At 38.9% G+C, this 26,764-nt stretch overlaps 1 protein-coding gene across 1 annotated transcript; it reads left to right on the forward strand.

Annotated features, from left to right (window-relative positions):
• Positions 1-15,841: 15,841 nt before the first annotated feature.
• Positions 15,842-26,062, forward strand: LOC149832683 (protein S-acyltransferase 21-like). The gene is made up of 10 exons (XM_090012554.1): positions 15,842-15,970; positions 17,809-17,922; positions 18,033-18,123; positions 18,219-18,424; positions 21,149-21,217; positions 21,312-21,383; positions 21,522-21,650; positions 22,786-22,866; positions 22,961-23,155; positions 23,956-26,062. Exons 1-10 carry the CDS (start codon positions 15,926-15,928, stop codon positions 25,057-25,059), a joined length of 2,106 nt encoding a protein of 701 aa, XP_089868680.1. The 5' UTR covers positions 15,842-15,925; the 3' UTR covers positions 25,060-26,062.
• Positions 26,063-26,764: the final 702 nt, after the last annotated feature.

Below are 26,764 nucleotides of genomic sequence, written 5' to 3' on the forward strand. Positions count from 1 at the left end.
CAACTGAAATTGGAACTGTAGGGACCCCAGGTCTCTGGGAAGTTTTCCGTGACTCTTTTAAAAAAAAAAAAAATATTCCGCATTTTTCAAAGGTAGGAGTTGGGGTCGTTACAGGTTTGGTATCAGAGCAACCACAAAGACTTACACTTTTATCATCTTTCTTGTGTTAAATTTCTAAATTTTGGTGTATGAGCACTGTCCTGAAGCGTCGACAAGTGTGACTCGTCCTCCAGAGCAGTCTTCTTCACTGGTAAGGTTATTTAATACTTTTACTTTAAGTGTGTGAATTCTGTGTGATGGATTGCAATTATAATTTAATATTCTTTGTTGTAAAATAAATAAGTCTTGGTGTGATTTCATGAACAATTATTGTTCGTGATCAACCTTAAGGGGTAGGATCAATAGGAGTCTAATTTGAAGAAAGGATGTACGTTGTAGATGTCGCATTATACCCGCAGAGGTGCTTCGTCCTCTACTGCTGCTCCCTCAGACTGGCAGGTGCAAATGGATTTCATGATGGAAGCCATCCATACCCTGACAGAGACTATGACGGCTCAAGCTGCACAAACAGCCCAAGCGGCACAGGCTGCACAGGTAGCTGCACAGGCGGCCGTGCAGGCAGCGACTCGTGACCCTCCGGTCAATATTGTTCCCAACGCAGGTGGCGTTTCGTTCGAGCGGTTTCTGAAGTTGGACCCGCCTTCCTTTTTAGGAAAGGCAGACCCAGAGGCTGCTGCGAGCTGGGTCGAGGAGATTGAGCGGGTATTTGACGTCTTACTTGTCCCTGAGGAGAGAAAGACACCTTTTGGCACTTACCGCTTAAAGGGCGATGCCATGAACTGGTGGGACACCCTGCGAAGGGTGAAATTTGCTGATTGGGATGAGATTCCTTGGGAGACGTTCAGGGAGGAGTTTCTGGACGCCTACTTTCCCCCTTACGTCGAGGAGCAGATGCAACAAAAGTTCCTCGATCTGACTCAGGGGACCATGAGTCTAGTGGAATACACTACTAAGTTCCGGAGTCTTGAGAAGTATAGCCCAAACCTCTTCAAGAATGAGAAGGCAAGGGCGGCTAGATTCGTGCGTGGACTGAAAGATGGGTTACGGACTCGTGTGCTCGGGGGTCGTCCTTCTACTCTGGCCGAGGCGATCGAGTCAGCCACCGTACTGACCGAGGACTGGGAAAGATCTAGGAATGTATCGCAAAAGGGAGGCACGAATGGAGGGAATGCTTCGGGCGGAAAGAGGAAAGACCCGCCGATAGGCGAAAAGACTCAGGTTGGCAAGAAGCAGGGTGCGCATCAGGGACAACCTCAACAGAGGCAAAAGCAGGGGAAAGCCCAATCGATGTCTCGCAGATGTAATGAGAGTCATCCTCACGGTTTTTGTCCGATGTTCAAGGGAGTTTGCTACCGGTGCCAGCAGCCAGGGCACATCGCTCCCTACTGTCCAGGCCCGCCAGCAGCTCAGGGAGGACAGCAGCAACAACTACAACAACAACAGAGACCTCAGCAACAACAAGGCCAACGAAAGACCAACGGAAGAGTTTATGCCGTTACGACCACTACACAGGACGATCAGGTTGATCTAGTCTAAGGTATCTTCTTTGTTGTCAATCGTTAGGACTCGTGTGATATCTTATTTTGGTACTACCGATACTTATCTAGTACGTTTAATTTCGCGGACGAAATTCTTTTAAGGGGGTAGGGATGTAATAACCAGAAATTTTCATGAATTTTCATTTATAAAATAATGCGAAATGTGCGAATGGGCCTAAGGATCCGTATTTCGGATCTAGGACCCATAAGGGGGAATATATATATAGTTAATATCATATATGTAGATAAAAAGAAATAAAAAAAAATAAAAGGGTTAGTGCAGGGATCCACAGTTGGATCCAACCTGTGGATCCACCTTTTCGAGTAAGTCATGGATCCAATTCACAGACCCAAATCGGCAAAGGATCCATTGGCCCTGATAGTGATAGGATCTCGGGTCTCAGTCCCGGACCCGGGCCGCGCCTCCCCCTTAGCAGGTAAGTAAAAAAAAAAAAAGTGAACTCTTGAACCCGGGTCGGACCCGACCCGGATCCATAACCCGATAGGGTTTTTAAAACCCTATATCGAGCTGCAGCCTTTTAAAAAAAAAAATTTTTGGGGCAGAGCTACTGTTTCTAAAGAGGAAGGAAGGAAGGGGGGGGGGGGGGGGGGGGGTCGGCTGGCGTAACCGATCCCCACCAATCTCGGCAAGGAAAAGGGGGGGGGGGAAATCAGCCGATAAAAGGGTAAAGAGAGGGGTCTCTCCCTCGTTTCTCTCTTCCCTCTTCCCTCTCTCTTTCGATCTGTGTGCGTGCGCCGGAGGGTGGTAGATCACCGGAAGGCTGCAACCACCGCAGGTCACGGCAACAACAAGGAGCAGCCCAGCCGACCGTGCCTCCAGTCTCCGATCGCCGGAAAGATTGCCGGAAAACCAGCGAAAAAGGTACGGGTTTTCTTTTGGCTCGAATGGGGAAAAAGAACCTAAATTCGATTTAGGTATTGTTTTAGGGGAATCATTGGAAAGAGAGGCAGATTTGGGGTTTTGAGGGGCCGGAAACCCCAAATCGACATATTTGTGAGATTTCCGTTATGTTGGGAAGCCTTTCATGATTTATGGCTGGGAAACTTTTCCTGATTTTGGTTTGCTGGGGTGGAGGATTTTGATATGTCTATTTGTTTTGGAAGCTTGTCAGCAGCATAGTGGGTTGCTATCATGGGTGCTATCTTGCGTTTAAGTTGGCATAATTGGATCAGTTGGTTTGTCATCAACTTTCTATAGATTTTTCTCTATTTCAAGGAGGTCTATTTTATTGGTTTGGCTGTTTAAACTATATTCTTGAATGTTTGTATTTTGTATTCTTGCTAATCAGAAAGTTGGTCATTTGCGTTCTTGTGGAAACCAAATCAAAAACATAAAACATGGCCATTTTCCATTTTGGAGCTGAAAGTTTACAGAGGTGTAAGAGTTGGAATATCTCCTTGGGTGAAATGCCTGTGATAGTTGCTTGTCTTTGTAAAAGGATGATATACAGACCCATCATTCTCAAGTCATTTGCAATTCATAATCATCTTGATGATTATATTTAAGATACAAATAACATGAACTACATTATGGAATGTTATGGTCCTGATCCTGCGTTTAAACCCATATGTAAGTTCTATGCTTCTGAAAACTTATTTGCATCCTTAGGCTCCATAGAATTTGCAGAAACAGGTTCTATATAAAATTACTTGGCCACAAAAAAAAAAAGAGAAACAAATTGTAACTTGGATTACAATATCCATTATTTTACATACATGTACTGTTAAAGAAAACAAATGCAAGCTTTCTTACTTTGGTTGTTGCTTTATGAGAGAATTTGGGTTTGAAAAGATGGTTAAAGCTGCACATTGCCTTCTACTTCAACTAGTGCACTGTACACCCTCTTTCTAGCATTTTTCTAAGTATGGGGAATATTTCCTCAATCTATTGTTTTTTTATCTATCAAATAGCAATATGGTGATCAGTTAGGACAATCTTTTGTTCTTTTAGGTGGGCTGGCTATCAGCCCAGCCGAATTGGGCTGGCCTGACAGTCCGAGCCTGGTGGTTGTGGAGCCTCATCCAAGGGCATTGGCTGGGTCATTGCTTCTTAAATAAGACTACATTATACCTGTGTTAGTCCAGCTTTGCATGGTTATAAAATTTGTATATGTGTAAGTGGTCAATTGCTTCATAATTGTTAAATTGCTTAATAGTATGATTGATCTATGTCATGCATTCTGTCATACCTATTTATAAGGTGATTAAGAGGCATATGGACGTGTAAAGATTGTTAGGCATACACCCATGTAATCTGTATGACACAAACATTATGGGTGACTCTCATAATTTAGCTAAACATGTAATCGTACAGGCTGTTTTCCAAGGCTTAAACTAAATATTATAGGCTGAGTTAAATTAGCTTGTGTAAGGTTCAGTTCTTCTTGAAATTTTCATATCTATGCTTACTTGATATTCAGACCTATGTGTGTAAGAGCATGATATGTTTTGTTTTCTGCATTTCACACATTAAGCCAAAAAACAAAGTATTTGCTGCAAAGCTACATCTTATGCATATTGTACACTAACTTGATGTATTGACACGTGCACCACCACTTGAAGGTTCACATGCTGATTTAAGTGTGTAATTTCATCAAAGTGTGTATGTGACATGAACATGTATGTTAAAGTATACATTGACAGGCTAAATAAAATCATACATGGGATATGAGCATATGTATGGAATGAAAGCATGAAATTTAAATTGAAATTGTGAACTCATGCATATGTATATGTAGGTTATTGTTTCATGTACACCTTTAAATTGTCCTAAATGAATGCGCATTGAAAAACATGTGAAAAGAATGCATAAGTGGCATACTCTTTATGATTTTTGCTTATGCATGTGGTAATGATCAAATTGAATCAATTGTGGCTGGATGAGCCGCGAGGACTAGTTGTTCTTCGTTTTAATTGTTTTTGGATGCATTGCAACAAATCAAATGTGATATTGTTGTTTTACCACACTGTTCTATGTTGTCACGGGCTGTGGTCCCGTGAAAAGCTTAGCATGCTGATGTGCAAGCTTATGTTATTAGTTCTGCAGGTAAATTTGCAAATGTAAAAGAAATGGATTAATAACCAAATAAAATTAAATAAAGAACAATGTAATTCACTTTCTCCTTGATGTCCCTGCTTTAGCGTGAGAATCTTGGATATTGCGGTTTAGGGGAAACCGTGAGGATACAAAAACTCCATGTGCGTTTTGTTGCTCCTGAACCCGATATTGAGGTTCTTCTCCTAGCCACGGTTTTAGGGAGAATCCGCCACTTTACCCGGGAGTGGTGTGTTAGTCACAGCTGTGAGTTTGTTTTGGTATACCAAGAAAGTGGCGCCAGAGGATGCTGTTTTCCCTGGTGTCCCCGACTTTGGATGTTGTTTTCCAAGGTTCCGATGGATGGTGTTGTTTCCTGATATCGGTCGTGGGCTAAGTTTGGAACCCGGTAACAAAATACAAATTGTGTGTGAAGCTACCCCGGGAACCCTACTTAACCTCGGGGATTGTACCCGTTTGGTGTATCCGCGGGCCACTGTAATTAAAAAGAGGAACTTAAAGATGTGTGCATTTAATAGGACATGCATATGGAAAGAGGAAAACTTAAATGGAAGATAATAAATGGGTCATGCATTGCACACAAATCATGCATATTCCTGCTATGCATTAGTTCATGCATATTTACCTGTTCACTTAGTTGTTTATGTTGATCATTGTATGATGTTGATCTATTTTACATTTAATTGCCTTATTGATTAAGTTATGATCAATGTTGCATATTTCGTGTTCCCTCCTGTTAACTGTTTAATTATGCATGAATGGTTAATTGACTTAAGAATTGAGTATAATTGTATTCCTCAAAATATTACATGGATCTTATTTATGCTCTTTTTCTTATTTGATTCATTAGGGAAACCTGTACGCAGAATTCTTCGGATTTCTGACCCTCTTATTTTATTGGTTTTTCCCAGGCACAGGTGATCAGTGAAGTCGACTAGCTTCTGAGAGATACGAGGGTCACATTTGTTTCAAACGACTTCACTTACGGACAGAGTGGCTCTACTGTTATTTTCTTTTAGTTCTTCTGATTTCCTGCAGTTTGATATTTCATCTTTGACATGGAACATATTACTCTTATTGATTCATTAATAAAAGAATTCAGTGGATTGGTTATGATTGATAAATGTAAGTTGCTTTGTGGTGTGTGTTTATCCAACTGAAATTGGAACTGTAGGGACCCCAGGTCTCTGGGAAGTTTTCCGCGACTCTTTTAAAAAAAAAAAAATATTCCGCATTTTTCAAAGGTAGGAGTTGGGGTCGTTACAATTTCAATGTGATAATTCCAACACCCATAACATCATAATAGGTATCATTTATCATGTATACCCGATGTTTCTCGAGTTTGCATTCCATCTTCTCCACCACCTTTTCTTGCTCTTGACAATATGTCAAGTTGCTCCTGAGTACCATCCACAAAGTTCTTGGTTCGCATGCGAGCACTCTGATATCACGCCTCTTCTTTTGCCCGCCATTCTTGTTATTGTTTCGACGACTTCGGCAATCTCTCTTGAAGTGTCCAAATTTGTCACACTTGAAACATATTATCGGGGAAGTAGTATCCTGCGATTCGCAGAATAGTGGACCCCTTTTTGTATCAAATTTGTCAAAAGTTTTAAATGACTTTCTCTTAATGTGTGGATGCCTAGGAGGTCCATAACTACTGTTATGAGCATCTTTAGCAAAGTGTTATTCACTCTTCTTTTCTTGTTGCATGTGTTGTTGCTCAATTTTTAACTGAGCAGGTATCTCTTTCTGCGATAAGTTTTTAGAGTTCACCATAAAAGCAGTGGTGACAATCCTCTATGAAGATGGAAGGATATGCAAAATGGTTGATACTTCCATACGGTCGGAGATTACATTTTCAACAATAGCTAAGTCTTTTGCTATTACTAGCATCTTATTCACGTGATCAACTACGTTGTCACTCTCTTGCATCTTGCATGAATTATATTGTTCTAAGAGCAACTGAATATGAGTTTACGAGGTTGTGTCATACTTCATGGATATTGCCTCAAACATGAATTTAGCAGTGAGTTAATCCTCAAATACCCTAACGAGGTCTTCTTCTATGTACATAATCCTGATGGTTCTAGCTAGTACATTTTTCTTTTTGTATTTATTGTATACATTTTTGTTTTCATCTGTAGTAGCTTCTCTAGGGTCTTACATTTCTATGTTTAGGGCATTATCGATGCCTTCTAAAGACAAAACAAGAGGAATCCTCCTCTTCCAAATGTGAAAGTTCGTACCATTTAGTTTATCAGTTTTTGCTAGTTCGATAACACACACCCTACTAGACATTTTTTTGATATTTATTATTTTATGTTAGCAAAAATAATAAGCAAGTGTCCAACATCAAATAATAAAGTAAATAGCACAACAATAGTCATGATTATTGGAGATATCATATTCACGATCAAGTATTCCACAATATCAAAAACTTTCTCTCACACAAAATATTTTTATGTAGTCTGCAATGATAAAAGTGTTCAATCTAATTTCTTTTAAGCACTATAATATTTAATTGATAATGCAATTTTCAGAAATATGGAAGACAATCAAATTTCAGCTTTGTTTTTATCAAAATAAAGCCCTAAGAGGCAAACAACACAAAAGAACTGCTTTTTTATAATTTCACAAAAGTCAGGAGGCAATTTTGGGTAAAAACAACAAACCAGAACCTTGAATTAGAAAATCCATAACTTATTGAGTTAAATATAAAAGTTTAGGTGGGTAACTTAAATTTTAAAAATTTTGGAGGTTGTTCTAGAAAAAACCAGAGATAGAAAATATCTCTCAAATATTTTTCAGAGAGCAGGCTTGTTTCTAGAATTTCTAAAAAATAAAGCCTCTGTTTTGAAAAATGGAAGACAAAGACAAAATTAATAGAAAATGAACAAGGGCAGACAAGTAATTCATCTTTAAGAGGGTACACCATGAATTAACAAAAAAGAATAGGGGTAGTCTTATAATATCACATTAACAGATAATAATAATAAAATAAAGAAAATATAAAAGTGAAACCCAAGGATTCTTGATTCTTTGAAAATGCTAGGGTTACCCTAGCATATGCTTCTTCCTTTCACAGTGTCGCTGCCTACACCAGAGGACCTTTTGACGTTGGGTATGGTCCTCCTTATGCAACTGCTTCTCACCAGAGGCTCAACCTAGTGCAGATCTCCCTGCAGTGCTACCTCTTAGAGGAGGCTCAATCGGGTTCAGCTGACCAACGACTGTGTCGCTTCACTCGGCTAGCACCATTGGGCATAACTGGCGGTTTCTGGGTTTTAGGTAGAGGACCCCCTTGTTTGTGTACTATACTTATTGATGCAAAGCACAATTGTCTCTGCAACCGCTTCCCTCAACACTATTAGTGGTGGTCACTGTGGTTTTTCTGACGAGGGATTCTCGGTGAGCACATTTCTTAAACTTGCTGGATTTCATCGTTGTACTTATGGGCAAAACAAAGCACGTTAAATTTCCTGATTTTCTTTTCTTTTTTCATACCCTAAAATCCAGTTACATATTATGATGTGACCAGAATATGATTTTTCGGTACCAGAATCTACAAAAAAAATAGGTACAACCTTTTACCGTTTTCCCCATGTTTTTGGTTTTCAGTGATGATTTTGTGTGATCGGTGGCTTCAAGCGACAATCAACAACTTAGAGCAAAGGGTGTTGAGGGTGCATCATTGCGCATACCAGTAAAGCTCTGATACCACTGTTGTTTTTAGGATCCCAATCTTATCACTTGGAAACTTGAAAAACACGCACACCCAAAAACTCTAAGTTCTTTATAATCAAGTTTGGTGTGAAACAATAACTCTTCTTGAGCCTTAAAACACGACACAGAGAAAGGCAAACAATTGATTAAATAAACAACAATGGCAAAATCATAGGGCTAATAGTTTTGCATAACACCAGCATGAGCCAAAAGAGACAAACCTATATCGATAATGTGTCAATGATTTCTTTTAGTTGAATTTTGTTCATGCGTGTGAGGGCACATAATCCGATGACCAATATCGCATGAATCCAAATATTTTGATACAAATCGATATTCTCTACCGTAATTAGTATAGAAAAACATAAATTTTCTACCAAACAAGTTTTCTACCAAAGCCTTAAATTTTTAAAAAATTTCAAAACCTAAGATTTATGTGTGAGCATATATATCCATGTATATTTTGTGTATGCATCTATAAAGTGCACATAATAGCGATATCCACCATGAGAATCAATTGAGGATGAACCCTAAACATCATAATAAATTACTTTTAATGGTCGTGAATAACAATAAATGAAGTAGCGAAGGGAAGATTATGATTTTTCCCTTGCTTACAAGCTAGATAAATATTATGTAAATTTTTATTAACATCATAAAAACCATGCTTATTCAAAATATGTTCAACTAGACGAAAAGAAGGGTGACTAAAACGTTGATGCCATCAATCCACTGTGAACCTTTTTCCAACCAATGTCTCTTTAAGTTTGATGTCCAAATCAATCTTATGATGCCCTTGATCAATTTTACATGTGATCAGAATTCTCACCATAGTTTGATCCTTCACATAACAACTGTTAGGATGAAATTCAAAGAAAACATTGTAATCCTAAACCTGCTCAAAAAAAGTAAATTTTAGTTATTTTGAGAACATGCAAAATATTGTCCAAACTGAATGGAGAATCTGAAGAATCAACAACAAAATATCCAATGTGAGAAATTTGCAAGCATGTCACACTGTCGACTTTCACTCCATCACAACTATAATATTATGAATGCAATGATAAATTACTCAGGTCATTGGGGACTTTAGTGTGTTGCTCCTAAATTCAGGTACTAACTATCATCACTATAGGTAGTTGTTCTTGCATGATATGCTTGCATACCACCTTGGAAAAATAAGGCATACTCATTGCACTACTTAACACCATGGGCAGGCGTGTCACATGACACACCACCTTATTTTAGGAAGGGTCACTTTTATTTTGGTGCTGAAAGTTTTTAGGTCTCTGCTGATATTTGGATCGGCCTCAGGACTTACCACGGTCTCTAGAATGATAGTTATTGTTTTGCTATAGAGTTTCCTCGATTTTGATAATTATCCTAATTTCTGTGGTTTTGAAACTAAATGTCATTGGCAAAATAATTTACTGTTTCTTTGATCTCTTGATCTTCCACTTGGGCATCTTTATTGAGCAACAAACTATGCAACTCGAGTATGGTTATGGGATCTAGATGGGTGAAAATATAGGTTTTAAAGGCTGCATATTCACCTGACATGCCTCTGAGCAAGTACATAATCATCTCCTCTTCAAGAACAGGTCGAGAAGCAATGACAAACTGGTGAGCAATTAATTTTGCTTATTAGAAATATTCATCTACACTGCTATTTTATTTTTTTATGTCCTGTAAAGACCTTTGAGTTGCATAGTTTTGACTCGAGAGTGAGTTCCCATACAATTTTTTTAGGGTTTGCCATACTTCAAATAAAGTTCTTAAACGACCACTTGACAATGCGCCTATTTAGTTAGGGAAGAGATCAACCAACTCAAAAGAAGTTGATGTTACTTGAACCATTTAATACAATCATGATTCAAAACAACATTGACTTGTAGGCATGGGTTTAGAACCATCCACATATTGCATGAGATCATACATATTCAGAAGGGAAATGAATTGTGATTCCTACAACAGATAGTTGTCCCTTGACAACTTAGTTGATAGAAAGTACTGCAGATTAGAAGTAGAAGGAATAAAAAAGGACATACCACTTTCTTCACTTTTTTTATTTTTCTGGGTATCCTCCATTGTTGATCGAGGAAAGCTTTACACGAACCATGCAAGCACCACTTCTTAACGTGGTCTTGCGTTAGAAAACACATAATGCCAAGGGCAATGAAAAATGATGCTCGATCTGGGTGTAGACATGAGGCTATTCGGGGAGATGTTGTTCATTAATGCAGAATACCACCGAACAATAGAAATTGCCTGATTCAAGCAAAAATTAATGTTGTAGTAACGATGATGGTGTAGAACACCACTTTGCGTGAAGGAGACTAGCCACCCACTTGTGGCTTTGATAACATGAAAGTGCAAACAGATACGCACAAGGGGACATAATTTATATGGTTCGGCAGGTCAGGCCAATGCCCACAATTAAGATTTATCTCCCCTTTCTCTCTCTCAACGATTTTAGGGGGGGAGGTTCTGTTAAATAAGCATTGAGTATATGTTGGGTTAAGAAACTTTTTTTACTAAAACTCTTCTCACATAGGGATTCCTTGATAATCAAGGATTCTTCTTTCTTTAGAGACTTGCTAATTTCTTAGTTTCCAAGATTGTCTTCTTTCATCATTTCTATCTCTTCTTGATTGGTTTCTTTGTGAGAGGAGTCCTTTCCATCATGTCAACTGGTTTCCTTGTGAGAGAAGTCTCTTCCAATGTGTAGACCCAATCCATCTTGATGTGGATTAGATTCAGCTCCTCTAACACACATACACATATGAATGAGAAATGCATTCAACCAGTTCTAAAAGGATCATCCATCTCAATAGATCAACGACCTAATTCAATTTTTGAAAAATAAAAAAAGAATCAGTTGAAATCTCGCCTTACCCTTTTCCAATGCCCCTTTTAACGCTAATTGTATAACTCACCTCTCTCTCTCTCTCTCTCTCTCTCTCTGCAGGAACATGACGCCCCTTGCTCGTCTGGAACTCTCGCCAAAAGCCCCATGTTTATTTCTTCTTTCTGCATATTTTTGTTTTATTGCAATAAAACAATCAAGGGATCATTTTTCTTATGGCATTGGAGACTATTCACTTTTAGACAGTGCCTAAAAGGAAAAAAAGAATGACGAAAGAAGATGGTGGTGGTGTTTTGTAGAGAGGGAACAATGATGTTGCAAAAAAGAATAAAGGAGTTGGTGGAGAATAAGAAAGTTGCTTTTGTCCCCTTCCACTAGTTGTTTGCCTTTGCAGACCCATTGATCAAGTTCGGGTCAAAGGAATTGATGGAGTTTTCACAAAAGATTTCCCTACCACACCACCTATTATATTCGAGTAAGAAAAGTTCGGGCATACTAATTTTTCTACGAAAACCCTTCATAAAGCCTCGACCATATTTACCTATTTTGATTGCTGACCCAAACCCAGACCTAATCGAGCCTACCGCTGCCCAAAAAATTCCTAACCCAAGCCCAAGAACACATCATGTCCTCCTCATACATGCATCCCCTTATCCTCATTGTGTGATGAAAATTTTATCTTTTTCTTAATGAGGCATACAAGTAAAAAAACTTTGTATTTTTGTCCCCATGCTTCGTCCAATGTACCTTAGATCTTTGTTTCCATCAGATTTCTTGATGCACTTTTCATTCTAAGACAATATCAACCAAAAAATTATGTCTCTCATTACTTTCTTCTTCACCCTCCCCTGAGCTGCCCCATCTATGCCCAAACTATCTTGTAACCTTCTAAGCTCTTGTTTTCAAACCTCAATATCGTGAAACCTTATTGCTCTTTCTCTTTTCAACCATTCAATTAGTCTCTTCCTTACATAGTCCATCCTCTTGACCATCCTTAGTGCTGCCAAAACATCATGTTGTGTTTCATTTCACCATTGCCTAATCTTGTCAATCAGGCCCTCTTCACGTAACCGCCATAGTTTCATTCTAAAATGATGCCTAGTACTTCGTTGTACCCCCTATTCAAGTATAATCTGTCATGATCCGAGATCGTGATTGGTCCCATTATCATCCTTCCATGATGCCTCATCTCCGCGACCAACCTCTCATAACAAGGAATCAATCTAACTTTATCAAACATGGTTTGTCTCTTTTATTTGGCCATGTAAAGAGTCCTGATATGTGCAAATTTACTAGGTCTCATTCGCTTATAAAGTAGGCTTACCGCCTTATACTACTCGTGAACGTTTGCACCCTATTTGATTGATAAGTATGAAGTAAGCAATTACAATCTCCCGCGATACACCAATTGTTAAATTTTATATGCCCAAGCGCATCCAGCTCCTCCCAAAACAACCTCTTCAAGAGTGAAGTTGTAGGACCATACACTACAATAACCGTGCCACAAATAATATAATTTTTGTGCATTTTTTAGGACAAAAAAAATGTGCGAATATACATTTAAGGTTTTACCGTAGCTGACAAGCAGAATGATATGTCGCACGAACTTCATCACGTTCACTTGTGGAAGTGTAAAAAGGTCCTAAAAAATACCTATTTTCGGTTATAGACAGCGAGCCAATTTTAAAAATTTTGAAGCATTTGGAGAAACACATCATTTTTATCATACAATACACAATACCATCATTTTCCATTTTTTTTATAACAGGAGAAAAACTGTCTCTGCACACAAGTTTATTGGCCTAAGGCCCCTAGATCTCTTGCCCACCAAGGAGTACATCCTGCTTCAGCAAAGAATGCACATGCATGGGCCTCTTCATGCGGTTGGTTCGCCAATACTTTAATAAAATTTCAGGTTCAGTTATTATTTATGAAAGATTAGTGGATTGGAGATGATATTAAAATAACATGAGGATTAGGATGCTAAAAAGTACACCCTTTTTTTATCAAACCTAGAGCTCAATTTTTTAGACAATTCACATGTGCACGGATAATATGCCTTCATTTATCATGTAGCGCACTCGAGACAAGCTCCATCATATTAAAAAGCTGCTGCGGCACGAAAAACGATGGCTTTGCCCCCTGCCCACAACTTTAAAATAGAGATTCAGAATGAGGAAATCAGGATAAACTTATGGTAATTAGACAAAGAAAACTATCTCACTCACTCGTGAACTCATTGATATAAAAGCCCTAGGTTCTCCTCACCCGCCCGCTAGTAGGGGTGTCAACGGGCCAGGTTTGGTTTTGGATCCAGGTGGAATCAGACTTGGACCAGATTTTTGGGTATGATATCAGATCCGGTTTCAGGTTTAATCATGGGTTTCGAACTTGTGTCATTCCGTCAACTTGGTGAGATTCACGAGTCCCTCCTACCAGATGAGCAGAGCCCTTGTGGGCATGGTCAAAAGACTCTTTTCTTTGGCAAGCAAGTCAAGATTCTTTCTGAGGTCATAGAAGGGGCTTAAATAATTATTAGCAATACGTTTGTTTTTTTGTTTGTTTAAGTTAATGATCACCCGAAAGCAAGTAAACAGGAAATTGATAATTTTGATGGAATTCGATTCCAATTTCACCCAATTTAAAAAAAAAATCCAATCACGTCCTGACACCCAATTCTAATAAGTTCATGGAAATGCTTGCGAAAGGCTTTTCCTAACTACCTTCTCAGGTTTGTTTGAGTGAAAAGAGGAGAAAAAGAGATTGAGAAACTGCCTTTCTCTAGGAAATTTCTTTCCGATGTTTGATAGTGATGAGTGAGACTTTCAAGCATCATGTTTGTTTGGCAAAGCAGTCTCACATTACATGACATCAAAGCACCAAGTATCTTATCTCCCATGTCACAAATATCACCCATGTTTTGAAAATACAAGGTCGATATGTAACTGGAAAAGTACTGCTTATTTCAAACACATTGCATTTTTATTGCAATACTAACACAAGAAAAAAACACTTTCCACGTTTTTTTTATCTGTGTTTTTATTTATTTTATATTGTTATATATGCTTATATTTTCTATTTTCTAGGGAACGTCATTTACTTTCCCCACCCTGGACGTCACTTACTTATCCCACCCGGAACGTCATTTACTTTCCCCACCTTTTCACCCTATTTTCCTTTCAGATGGCCCAATTAGGGATGGCAATGGACCGGGGTGGGTGGGGGGACAAGGTCTCCACCCGGGCCCCGTCTCCACCCAGAACGTCATTTACTTTTCACCCTATTTTACTTTCTGCTGGCCCAATTAAGGATGGCAATGGACCGGGGTGGGCGCGGGGGACAAGGTCTCCACCCCAGCTCCGTCTCAAAATCATACCCTCCATCCTCGCACAGGTTTGGATTTTAACCTCTATCCCCGTTTCATGTCTTTCATTTCCGGTCCAAATGGGGGCGAAGCGGGGCGGGTCCCATTTTTCCTCGGTCTACTGCCATCTCTAAAGAAGGATAAGGGACGAGGCAAGGCGGGGATCGAGGATGGGGTGGGGCGGGGGAAAGCATAAGTCCATCCCCACACAAGTTTTGATTTTAACCCCCATTCCCGCCTCCATCTCTGTTTCTATGTCCTCCATCTCCGGTCCAAGTAGGGCGAGGCAGGGCAGGCCTCTTTTTTTTTTACTTTTTTAAAATTTTTAGTAACACGTGTCATCTGTTGGTAAAAGTTGATCCATTCTATTCAAAATATTTGTTTTTTTTTTTTCATTTTTTCAAATAAACCGATTCACCTAGCCAACCGATTTTAACAACACTCCTCCACCAAACAGGCAAGTGCCTTTTCTCACCAGAGAGAGAGAGAGAGAGGCTTAGTCCTGTAATTGACTTACAATAGTAGGGAAAGGATGGTGTGAAAAGTTCAGGTGCCATCACATGGCACAATTTTTTGTGCCTTACGCACCTGATCACCCTCCATCTTGTGATAGGGCCTGTCAGGTGTGGGGTCATGACCTGATGGAGGGTGATCAGGTCTGACCCGGACTCCAGAATGGTAATGCCATCACCCAACAGTAGCTTTAGTTTGGCAGCGAGACGGGAGAGGCAATATATAATTGAATTGTTTTCTTTCTCTCTCAATTTCTTTTCTCCTTTTTGTTGGAGTTGGGGAGCATTAATGGATGGCATGGGTTGTAGGAGTTGTCATGTCTCCAGCCTCACTAGCCCAGGTCAAAATCTTGTGGCCATTTTAATGTCTAATCGGAACGGCCTCAATTTAATTCTCCCTTCTTTTCTGATTTAACCAAAAGGAAGGGAAAGGGAGTTGGTTTCCTTCTTAGCTTTGGTTTGGAAGAGAGAGAGACAGAGCAAGGTTTTTGAGTTCATCCTAGACTTCTCCCAAGGGTTGTATTGATAGGAGTGAAGAATCTGTATTTAGTTTTGTTTTTTGTAGTTTTTGTTGGATGTGGGCCGCTGAGGAAGCCTGTTTGTGTTTCTGAGATCTCAAAATGCGGTAAGGCATTGCAAGAGCCGAAGAAAAGAAAGGGTGAGAGAGAGAGAGAGAGAGAGAGAGAGAGAGAGAGAGAGAGAGAGAGAGAGAGAGAGAGAGAGAGAGAGGCTTGTTTGCACTGTGATGCTGTGTGGCAGTCTGCCTCTGCGTCCTCGGAGATCATGGCGAGGCGTCATGGATGGCAACTCCCGGCTCACACGTTTCAGGTATTCTACTTATTTTTGTTGCTCTTTGTTTGGGGGATGGCCACTTGATGATTTGCCTTATCATTTTTCAAAAACGGTATTTTTGATCTTTCGCTCGGGTACCCATTTGATGTTTTTCATTATTTGTTACCATCAAATATTTTGTATTATTACTATTTTCTGGTTGCCCATTTCGGGGAGTCTATATTTCGTTTCAATGATTTATGTTATATTCTCTTTTGATACCCATTTGATCATTTGATCATTTGATCATCTGCTTTGCATTTGCCTCTACTTGTTTTTTTTTTTTTATTAACTACCTCTATTAACCATTGTTAAGGCTGTAGGTCTTCTAAGGTATATTCCTCTGTGATCCATAACGTTAAGTGGAGTTTGTGTTCATTATTTGGGGATATAAAATATAAACTCTTAAAGGCGATCACTGCAATTTGTCTTCGAACTATTTAATGATGGAGTTAAAACGTCTTATTTTTCTCAGATCAATAAGCATATGTTCTTGTATAAGCATATGTTCTTGTATTACAGTGTGATGAGAAGCATATCTGTTTCGTGGTTGTCTTGATTCGTTTTTCTTCACTTGTCCACAATGTATGCGGCCTTGCGGTTATGCTGCATTAAACGATGATATTCTCAAGTTCTTTTGATGAAAAAAGAAAGATAGGTTCTTAGCAATTTTATGCCGATTGGTGAAGGTTAGGGATGCAGGAGCTGGTTCTGAAATGGCCATCCAGGAAATTTCTGGTTTTCTTGCGAGGATGTACTTGAGGATAGAGGAGGTTTGTGCATTCTCTGTGATGATAATGGTCTGACCTTACTAATGTGGTAGACGGTGAAGTGATGATCAAGGACGAATCTATTGGTGCTGTCTATATTAAGTTGCAAAAATAGAAGTTTCAAGATCAGAAATGGTTGCAGTTCAATGTACTTAGAAACCCGGTATATCTTCCCTTTGTTTAGATAAGTTGGACATTGAGAAGAAACTTTCAAATCTGGGCTTCATGTCCTCGATATTCTTGCTTAGTTGCGGACGCTTATCCTACAAATAGGCTGGTGTAAAATATGGCCATTAACTGGATACAACACAAGAAACCAATATATGACGCTTAATTGGACATGATATATCAGTTTTCTGTGTTCATTATGTCACCATTTTTAATGCCTATTTTGTTTATTTCCAGTTATGTTTTTTCTTCTTTGGACTGGGTTCCTTAGTATGGGGGAAGGCTCTCTTTACTTCAAAGGAATAAAGGAACATAGAAGTGGAGGTGGATTGTTGTATCTTCAGCATGCCAGTGTTTAGCACTTTTCACATTGTGTGGTTTTTTCCTCAAAAATTTCCTCTTGATGCTGTGTTTTCCTGTGTGTGTGTGTGTGTGTGGACGTGCACGTGCACGTGCTTGTTAGTTGTACATGCACGCTCACACAGATACTCACACTTTGCATATTGTGCTGTATAATATAGTATATCCATCATGCAGGCGTAAGCTTTAATTTGTTTTGGCTTGCTTTTAATTGGCTCTCCTATGCTTGTTTTCAAATAGGCTCCTATGAGCTCGAGTTACTTGTAGTCATGAATTATTTTGTGGCCACATGATTTTTTCATCCTCTGCTTTTGGATTTCAAACCCCGTCAATTATTTTCTGACAATGCATGAACTAATAATTGATATGTGGTGACATTTAAACTGTTATGGCCAGATGGTTGAGTAATGGACATCTTAATAAAGGGTCCTTGGTTTAAATCTTATTGCTGTCTACATTAAGAGCTTCACCCATCATGTTTCTTTTTCTTACTTCTTATGTTTGTCATTCATGACCCTCTGATTTTGTTGCTGACAGGTTGTAGCTATAACCGTGTTCTTCTTGCTAGTTGTTGCATTCTATGCCTTCTTTGCACCTTTTCTTGGCAAGAATGTCTTTGAATATGTGGCGATGGGAGTTTATACCCCGGTGGTAAGGAAACTTGTTTTAATTGTATACCCACTTGAATTTTCAATATTTATTTGTCATGGGGAATTTTTACATATGATGACATTTTCTTTATCATCTTCAAAAAATTTTAGGCACTCTTGGTTTTTGTATTGTATGTTCGATGCACAGCTATTGACCCTGCAGATCCAGGCATCTTGATCAGCCCTGATGAACGATTAGCTGGTAGAAATAATCTTAGTTTTTCTGGTCGGTTACTCTTGAACTGCTGATGAGTTAATGATAATACTTATCAATACCATGTGAACTTGTAAAAATAGGTAAAAAACCTTCCCTGGGAGAACCTGAAACAACAGAGCTAAGTTACTCACAAAGTGCTGTGAAGCAGAAATCTGGTTGTTGTTCCTACATTGGTGGCTTTTTCTGTGGGTTTCTAGTGAAAGAAGACTGCTGGAAAAATTATGATATTAATCAGCAGCAAACCAGTGAAGAGGATGCTCTATTCTGCACATTGTGCAACACAGAGGTACATATTACTTCTGGACTTTACAGCTTCAAAATAATTTCAATCTCTATCTATATATATATATAGTTGTTCCGGATGATTTCCTCATCTGCAGGGACAGAAACCTTTATCCTTGTTGATTTACTTTCATAGAAATAACTTGTTGCATGTGCCTTTTTTCCGACTTTCAGTAATTTTTATTGGGGGTATTATACATTGTGCTTATTTTGTGGTACCACAAACTTCAACAGCCATCAATAGAATGAGTTCATTACTTTGATTTTTTCTCTTACTAATATTCTGGTTCCTGTGTCTATTGTCTAGTCAAAGTCTGAGAAGAATTCTTGGTGATTAATCGGAATTAGTGGCGCTTCCATTTCAATTTTTGATCTCACATCTGTAACTATGAACTTTTATACAGACTGATAAGGAGCATTCGTGCGAGTTTGTGCAATTAATACTGTAGATTATGTGGGTTCGCATAGTTAATGCTGTAGGTTATTGCATTTTTTTATTGTAAGTACACTTTGTGCTGTGCCAGAAATATTAGCTTAGAACCAAGTTCCGTAGGTTCTCACTCATACGGTCCTTCTTTCCAGCTATGTCACACGGATACTTCATTTTGCTGCCCCTCCTTGTATACTAGTCGAATTGAGAACTTGAAAATGGATGTGTCCCTATATCCACAGCCATACCTGACATAGGTTTCTAGTTTTGAGGCTCAGTCAAGTTATATTACATTGCTGGTGTTTTTGGAGTGCATCTGTTGGGCTACTGTCTTGTGGTTTTGGTTTTCAGAGTGGATTCATGTGGCCTACCTGCTTTGGCTACTTCTGCTGGCAAGAGAGGTGCTCCTGCTTGCTATTTGTTTTGGAGCATTGTATACATGAAATTCCAAGCTTTCATGCTACTGATGCCATTTCTGCACATGGTAACAACATGATTGATTTTCTGGACATGGAAGTTCTCTTTAGTGTGGTTTGTGACATCTTAAACCTTGATCGCGTGCACGGATACTACATATCTATGTGAAAGACATGGGGTTTTTCGATGCTCCTCCACAATTATGATTTAGCAGTCAATTCCAAAATTTATCATTATCCTTTATGGGCTATGTGAATGATTAATCTCCTAATGATATAATATACCAACTAAAATATCATGGTGTAATAGCTAGTCAAAGACATCACGTTCATTATTTAAGGTACCTAAGTGATTTTTTTTTGTTATGGTTGAGGATTCTAGAAGCATCTCACTAAGTATACAGTGTCTTGTACAAACAAAACCTTGTTTGTGTTCTTTTTGTGGAATCACAAATGGTTGCCCTTTTTAAGGTCGCATATGTGAACTGCTAATGTGGATTGGTGTGGCTTGGCCCAAATTGTTGTTTCATTAGCACTTCATTTTGTAGGTTAATGTTGGCCCATTGACTTATTTGAAATTTGATTCACATAATTTGGCCAAGAAGGTAGAGGCAGAGTTCCATATCCATATCAGTTAAGTGTGCATAAATTGATTTACATGGTTTTCATGACATCGGACTCACATAAGTTAGTTATATAAGTTGAGAATTCAGTCCTCCAAGTTGCGTTCATTAGATTTTGAAATAATAAAATGTTGTGATAGTTCTTTCTAACCTTCAACATGAAAGCAAAATTCTGCAGTTTAGTGAAGAAAGATTTTCATTAAACAAAAAAAAGGCTATTTGCAAAAACATATCCATGTTTTTCAGATAATTCAATTTCCTAATTACTTTCGCCGTATTTCCAACACATGCCTCATTTTTGTAACTTACTCTTAGCATTAGAGACTTTTTCTAAGATATCACACTAGCACTGCGCCATATGTACTGTGAGGATTTTCAGAATGTCAAAATGCATTTCAAAGGTTCTTTCTGCTATATGATTCCCTTTCTTCAAGAAGAATGAGATTTGCCAAGGGCACAAGCTGTCTCCTTTAATAACTTTCCTGGAGACACAAGTTGTCTCCTTTAATAACTTTCCTGGAGATTCTAGACATGCCAAGTAGTTGAGCTTATGAGATTGAACAAAAAAAATTGGAGCGAATGCAGTACTTTTTGTAGTGGTGGTGACTGTTGCTCCTTCAGGTGACTGTGGTGCTCTTTTGTATGAAAAAACTGTCATTTTGCCATTTGGCAACCTAGAGTTGTCAATCTTATTTTTCCAAACTCAATAGCTTGGTCGAAAAATCATTTTCCTTTTCTGGCTCGTTGAAGTAGGCATTTCATGTGGTGTTCTTAGAAGTGAGCACATCTCATATTATCAAATACATAATACATTAACTGTGACTCAAAAAGAGATACAAAAGAAACTATGATATATCATGTTATGAAATCCTGCCAAAATGTGTACATCTTGAAATGGCTGATGACACAAGTAGCTGTATTTTATGTTAATACTGAACTGAAGATTGTCAATTTATGCTATCTCTGATCTGCCACAAACTCGCAAGGTTTCATCCGAGCCTTTCAAGTTGCTGTTGTGTTGGCCCCAACTGTTCAAATGGAAAATCAGTTCACAAGTTCAATCTATTGTAGTGCTTATGTTTCCTCAATGGCTCAAGTCTCTTTCACCATCAGGTCAAAGTTGGTGCTTAATGATTGTCAGCTGTTACTATTTTCTGGTTGCTTTGTTCAAATGATCGGGCATACTCTTAATGTTGATCCTGTTGGCATGGTCTGCGTTGGGTGTCTTTTACATTGTTTCACTTTTTGTTGTGCTTCAGGTGCGGAAGTTTAGCAAGCATTGCAGAAGTTGTGACAAATGTGTGGATGGTTTTGATCACCATTGTCGAGTATGTAATTCGGTTTCCTCTTTAAGTTTGCCAAAAATTGTTGTTTACATGTATCTGAGTTTATTTAATAATGGAGAGCTATTTTCACTTCCAGTGGTTAAATAATTGTGTGGGGAAGAAAAACTATGTTACTTTCGTTGCCTTGATGGCTACAAGTCTTGTTTGGGTAAGTTTAATATGGTAAATGTTCAAATTCAGGCTGTTCTTCCTCTTGAGTTGTTGGTTTGACTTTCGATTGCTCAATCTGATGTTGTACTAATGATACTTTATGTGTTGCATGTGTCCCTTGTGCTTTATTTGACAGCTTGTGGTTGAGAGTGGGGTTGGTGTTGCTGTCTTTGTTCGATGTTTTGTGGACAGAAAGGAAATGGAAGATCAGATAATTGATAGGCTTGGTAATGGGTTTTCCCGGGCTCCATTTGCAACAGTTGTGGTATGCGTTGATCATCTGAGCTTCACATGCTTGTTTCCTTCCAATTTTGAGAGTGCAATATTCTCTGGATGCATTTTTTCTGTTGTTTTTTGATGAATATAAATTTTAAGAGGTCAAGCACTTTTGATCATTTATATTGTCCTGGGTAAAAGGGTAAATCTGAGATGCACATTGTTGGATATAAGAACTTAAAATATTGAGAATATTAGGATACCGAACCATAGTCACAAATATCAGTATTGGCTATATCTCGGCGAGGCTATTTCTTGCGATACTATAGGTTTGGTGATAAATCTCGGGGCTTAAAAAATTAAAAAATATAGAAAAATAACAAAAATAAGTAAGAAAATACATATATAATAAAAGAAATAAGTAAAAAATGCAAAATAATGAAGAAAAACACATTTAAGATATAGAAAATAAATCAAAACATTAACAATAATTGATAATGTCGCGATATTATCAAATTGGCGATAATTTCAAAATATTGCAATATTTTACCTATAATATCGTTTGCTGAAAAAACAGCGATAATATCACTAAATTTTGAAAATATCACCACTATGTTGTCAACACAAAGTCATGTATACTTAAAGTTGAAGGTGTGCTCGGTACTTTCATCCATATTATGCATGACGGTGTTGTTAATAAGCTAATCTTTTGGTTTTTCACCACTCAAGACCATTATCTCCATGAATATGTATTCTGAAATTGCTTTTATTCTTCATGCTCATTGCACTGTCAGAATTTGAACTGATTTGGTCTGTGTATTCGAAAAAAAGATCGTGCTTTTTACCTTTTAGTGGTGTACTTTAGTAACCAAGTTTTATTATGATGTTTTCTTTTTACTTGTTCAAATTTATCAGGACATTTTTTGGATTTTTTCTTTAAAAAACACTTCAAAACTTAATAAACTTAATAAACTTAATCAAAGCAAGCAATATTTATGACTATGAACTGGTCTCCTTTTTTACTGTTTGAGGTATTATTTATCATATATTGCATGTTTACCTTCATGACTGTCTTGGTTTGCATAACTTGCTCCTTTCCTTCGAATTCCGGTAAGAGCTTTTGAATAGGTTATTCTTACCCCCCAAAATTTGCTTTTTGCTCATATGGGTTTTTGGTTTTGCAGGCTATATGTACAGTTGTATCTTTACTAGCTTCTATACCTCTGGGAGAACTATTCTTTTTCCATATGATACTGATTCGAAAGGTCTCTTTTGCTGAAATTTCTATGGAACATTCCTTTTTTCTTCCTTTATTGTTGCACTATTAATAACCTACAATTGTAAATTTGTAATCAACAGGGCATCACTACTTATGAGTATGTGGTGGCAATGAGAGCACAAAGTGAACCACCTGGTCCTTCTGTAGATGGAGATCAGCAAAGTTTACCTACTTCACCAACAAGTTCAGCTGCGACTGGCTTAAGTGGAGGAAGTTCGCTTGGTCTGCAATATAAGGGTGCATGGTGTACACCTCCAAGAGTATTCGTGGATCAGGTTTTTCTTTATTCTTATATAATATATAAAACATCATTCTTGTTCAAATGTTTACATTTCTATTGTCATCCATGTTCAAGTTAAGTTTGTGTGGTCATGGGGACTGTCCAGCCTTAATTGACCTTCCAGCAGGACTCAAGCCGAGTCAGGAGGGGACACCAGTGATCTGATGTCCTCAGACAGCTTATGATAACATCCTAGGCTGCTGTAACTCATCTTGGGTTGGTATGGTTCACGTGCATTAGAACAAATGGGCTTGGCATGAATGTAGTTGCCAGCCACTGTGACAAAGGCCTAATAGTCACTCTGCATTGATTCGGTTTCCCTTGCTTTCAAGAATATAACCAAATGCTGTGCATTTCCTTTTTATCTTTCCAAATAGCTGTTATTTATTTCTTTGGAAAAAAGAAGTTTTATTATTTACTGATTGTCCTTGGTTAGTCATTGGTTATGCTGTCGGTGTATATCCTTGATTATTGTTCTCTAAAAATATGTCAATATTTTAAAGATGGTTACTTGCAGAACTCTTTTATTTTTTCTGTTTTACTAGATTTATTATATAAGGTCCTGCCATCTGTATGAAATTGCATTCAGCTATTTTGAAAGTGATGATGATATGTGTAATTTGACCTTTTATGGTAGCTGCCCAAGTCAGTTATGAGAAGTGGAAACTCCAAAAAGGTTATGGTTGCACATGCTATCAATGCACAAGCTCCTTAGTGTTGGTTGCACATGCATAATCTGAATATTTTTAGTTTGAAGCTTTTGTCATGAAACTCATTCTAGTGGTATGATGTCAGGATGAGATAATCCCTCATTTGGGTCCTGGAAGGGTTCCCTCAACCATCGATCCAGATGCTGTTGGATTCCCAGATAGAGGGAAGAGATTACCCAAACGTCAGGTTAAAATCAGCGCGTGGAAGTTGGCTAAACTGGATTCAAATGAGGCAATGAGAGCCGCTGCCAAAGCTAGAGCCTCATCGTCCGTGTTTCGGCCGATTGGTTCACGTCATAATCCTGATTCAGGGTACTGTTCAAGTGAAAATGCCAGTGGTGCAAGTAGTATCAGCACAGATCTTGGTCTGCATAAGGATGCCAAGAGCAGCCTAAGATTATCTTCAAAGAACTCGTATCCCCCAAGCCGAGCTAGTAGGGATGATATTGAAGCAGGAACTCGAAGTGTCAGCAGTTTCAGCAGTCCTGCACATACCAATAACTCAGCTGCACTCAGTCCTCTGCCCTTAGAGCTACCTGCTGCCTCTCCTGATGCTGAGCGGTTGACGTTCACCGTGGGGAGGTTGATGCCAAACAGAGAACACTTCAATCCAATTTATCAATCATCTGCTGATCGTTCTCCATGGTCAGCTAAGATAAATGATGCCCATGAAAGTATCTTAAGCCATCGACTTGACGAAAAGTTGGTGAAGAAGAATCGGGGCAATATCAGAGACCAAAGGCCTTCTGTCTTCTGGGATCCAGCAGCTGGTCGTTATGTTTCAGTTCTGCCATCTGGTGGCGATAATCATCCACTGGGAAACAGAGCCAGCTCATCTCAGGCCGTGGAACCAGAGACTTCCGCTTCAGCAATTTTGAATCCAGATCCCCTGAAGTGTGGTCCTCACAAGCTCTCAGGCACAGATGAACAACCAAAGACGTTCTCTGGATCATCAGCACAGGCACAGAACTTTGTTTGCACAGAGCAGTCCATCTTCTTCGGTGGTCCGTTGTTAACAGCCAATGTAACAGAAAGTTCTAGGCAGCATGGCTTATCAAGGCCTAACCAGGAAAATGCATCAGGTTCACAGACTCAGGAAGCAATAACAGGGAGAGGAAGAGGGTCTGATCAGTTTCCCGTGTTCATTCCAAAGGATTCCGAGGCACTCCATCCATCCAGGATGTCCTAGTGTTTCATCTTTTGTTGATGGATGATACACGCTGGTTTGCTGTGGGCCGTTGCTGGGATCTGAGATTTGATTTTTATGCAAGAATGATGATGGATGCCGAGTTTCAGCCATGGATGAATTGCATTTCTGCCAAAATGAATCATGCTCTGCATGAGGAATTCTAATTCTTAACTTTAAGTTGCTAGGTCCGCGAGCATGCAGGAATCTGGAGCTGCACAGGCATATTCCGAGAACAGTGTGCAATCATGCATGAGTTGCTCGCCAGCAGCACGAAGCGAACATGGCCATGCTTGTAAAATAGGAACCTTCTTTCATGAACAAAGTATTTGACTTCTATTGATCCATCAAGTGCATGATATACTGACTGCCTTGTCAATCTTTGATGGGCGTGCATGCTTGCAAATGCTCTCTCTCTCTCATATTTTTATGTATTTATTTTTTTGGACTAGTGAACTGGTTTGACCGAAGTGAGTTTGCAGTGTTCAAACTTGGCTTGTTTGTCAACATAGGCTTGGATTTGAGCTCCGAGCTTTCCTTGTCAATGAGCTCGAGTGGAGGTCGAACTGGCTCGTTTACGGGTTTGGCTGGATCCGGAGTTGGTTCTTTTGAACGAGAAAGTGTTTATTTGAAGGAGGGGCGAAGAGAAGATTGCTTATTTCTTTTTTTTAAAGGCAAGCTGGGGTTAGGCTGACCCCCAACAGTTACTATTCAGCGTACCACTGGGGTTTGAACCTGCAACGTTCTCCACCACATGGAGACATGCACTGACAGCTCCTACCAACCAGGCCGAGCCCCGTTGGTGAAGATTGCTTGTTTCAGTAACAAAGAGAAGAAATGAACCTTCAGCCATGTATAGCAAGTACAACCTAATTGGGATTTCACGATTCAAGTCATTTTGACTCGGTCTAACCTCAGATGTGTTTAGCATGGTTGGTTTAGTGGGAATCGACCATTTCCATTGCATTATGTTTTTTGATGAAAAACAAATTTTTGAGTTGAGAAATTTTACTATGTTTATGGCTATCTATTCAGATTCGGGGTTCCAAAAATTCCTACTAACTGAGCATGTAAATCACATCTATGAGTTGCGATTCACCCAAAACATGAAAAAGCAAAGTTTTAATCTGTTATGTGTGCGTTTGTGTGTGCGGTGGGCATGCCGTGCAGCACTATTAAAGGTGTCATACTATTGAGCTGAAAATTGTGCACCACTATTAAAGGTGTCATACTATTGAGCTGAAAATTATGGGCAGTTGTATCAACTCAAATTTTTTTATAAGCATGCTGGGGTTAGGCAGACCCACCATCATACAAACATACCATTGGGTTTTGAACTTGCAATGCTCCAACCCAAGCTGACCTGCTAGTACTGCTCCTACCAGACAAGTGTTAGTTGTATCAACTCAATTTAGATCACATATTTTTTTATGTAAATACATGGGTTTTTGAGTCAAAGTTTCACACTTTGTAAGTCATTGATTTTTTATGCCATTGAAAAAAATCCACTTACATGTTCCAAAAACACCATCCATGACCTGTTTTCCTCTGACCTTCCAGTTGAACTGAACCAGTCAAACCTTCTTCAGTCTTGGTGCGCCGCGCCGAACACGATGATCTTGTATAGGTATGTCAAGCAAAACAAGAACCCACTTCCTAACTCTGAACAAGTTCAGAGTCTAAGCTGGATCTGAGCCAGAGTTTTGGG

This window comes from Nuphar pumila, chromosome 7 (assembly GCF_984573655.1).
Source record: "Nuphar pumila chromosome 7, dmNupPumi1.hap1.1, whole genome shotgun sequence".
Lineage (NCBI taxonomy): Eukaryota > Viridiplantae > Streptophyta > Magnoliopsida > Nymphaeales > Nymphaeaceae > Nuphar > Nuphar pumila.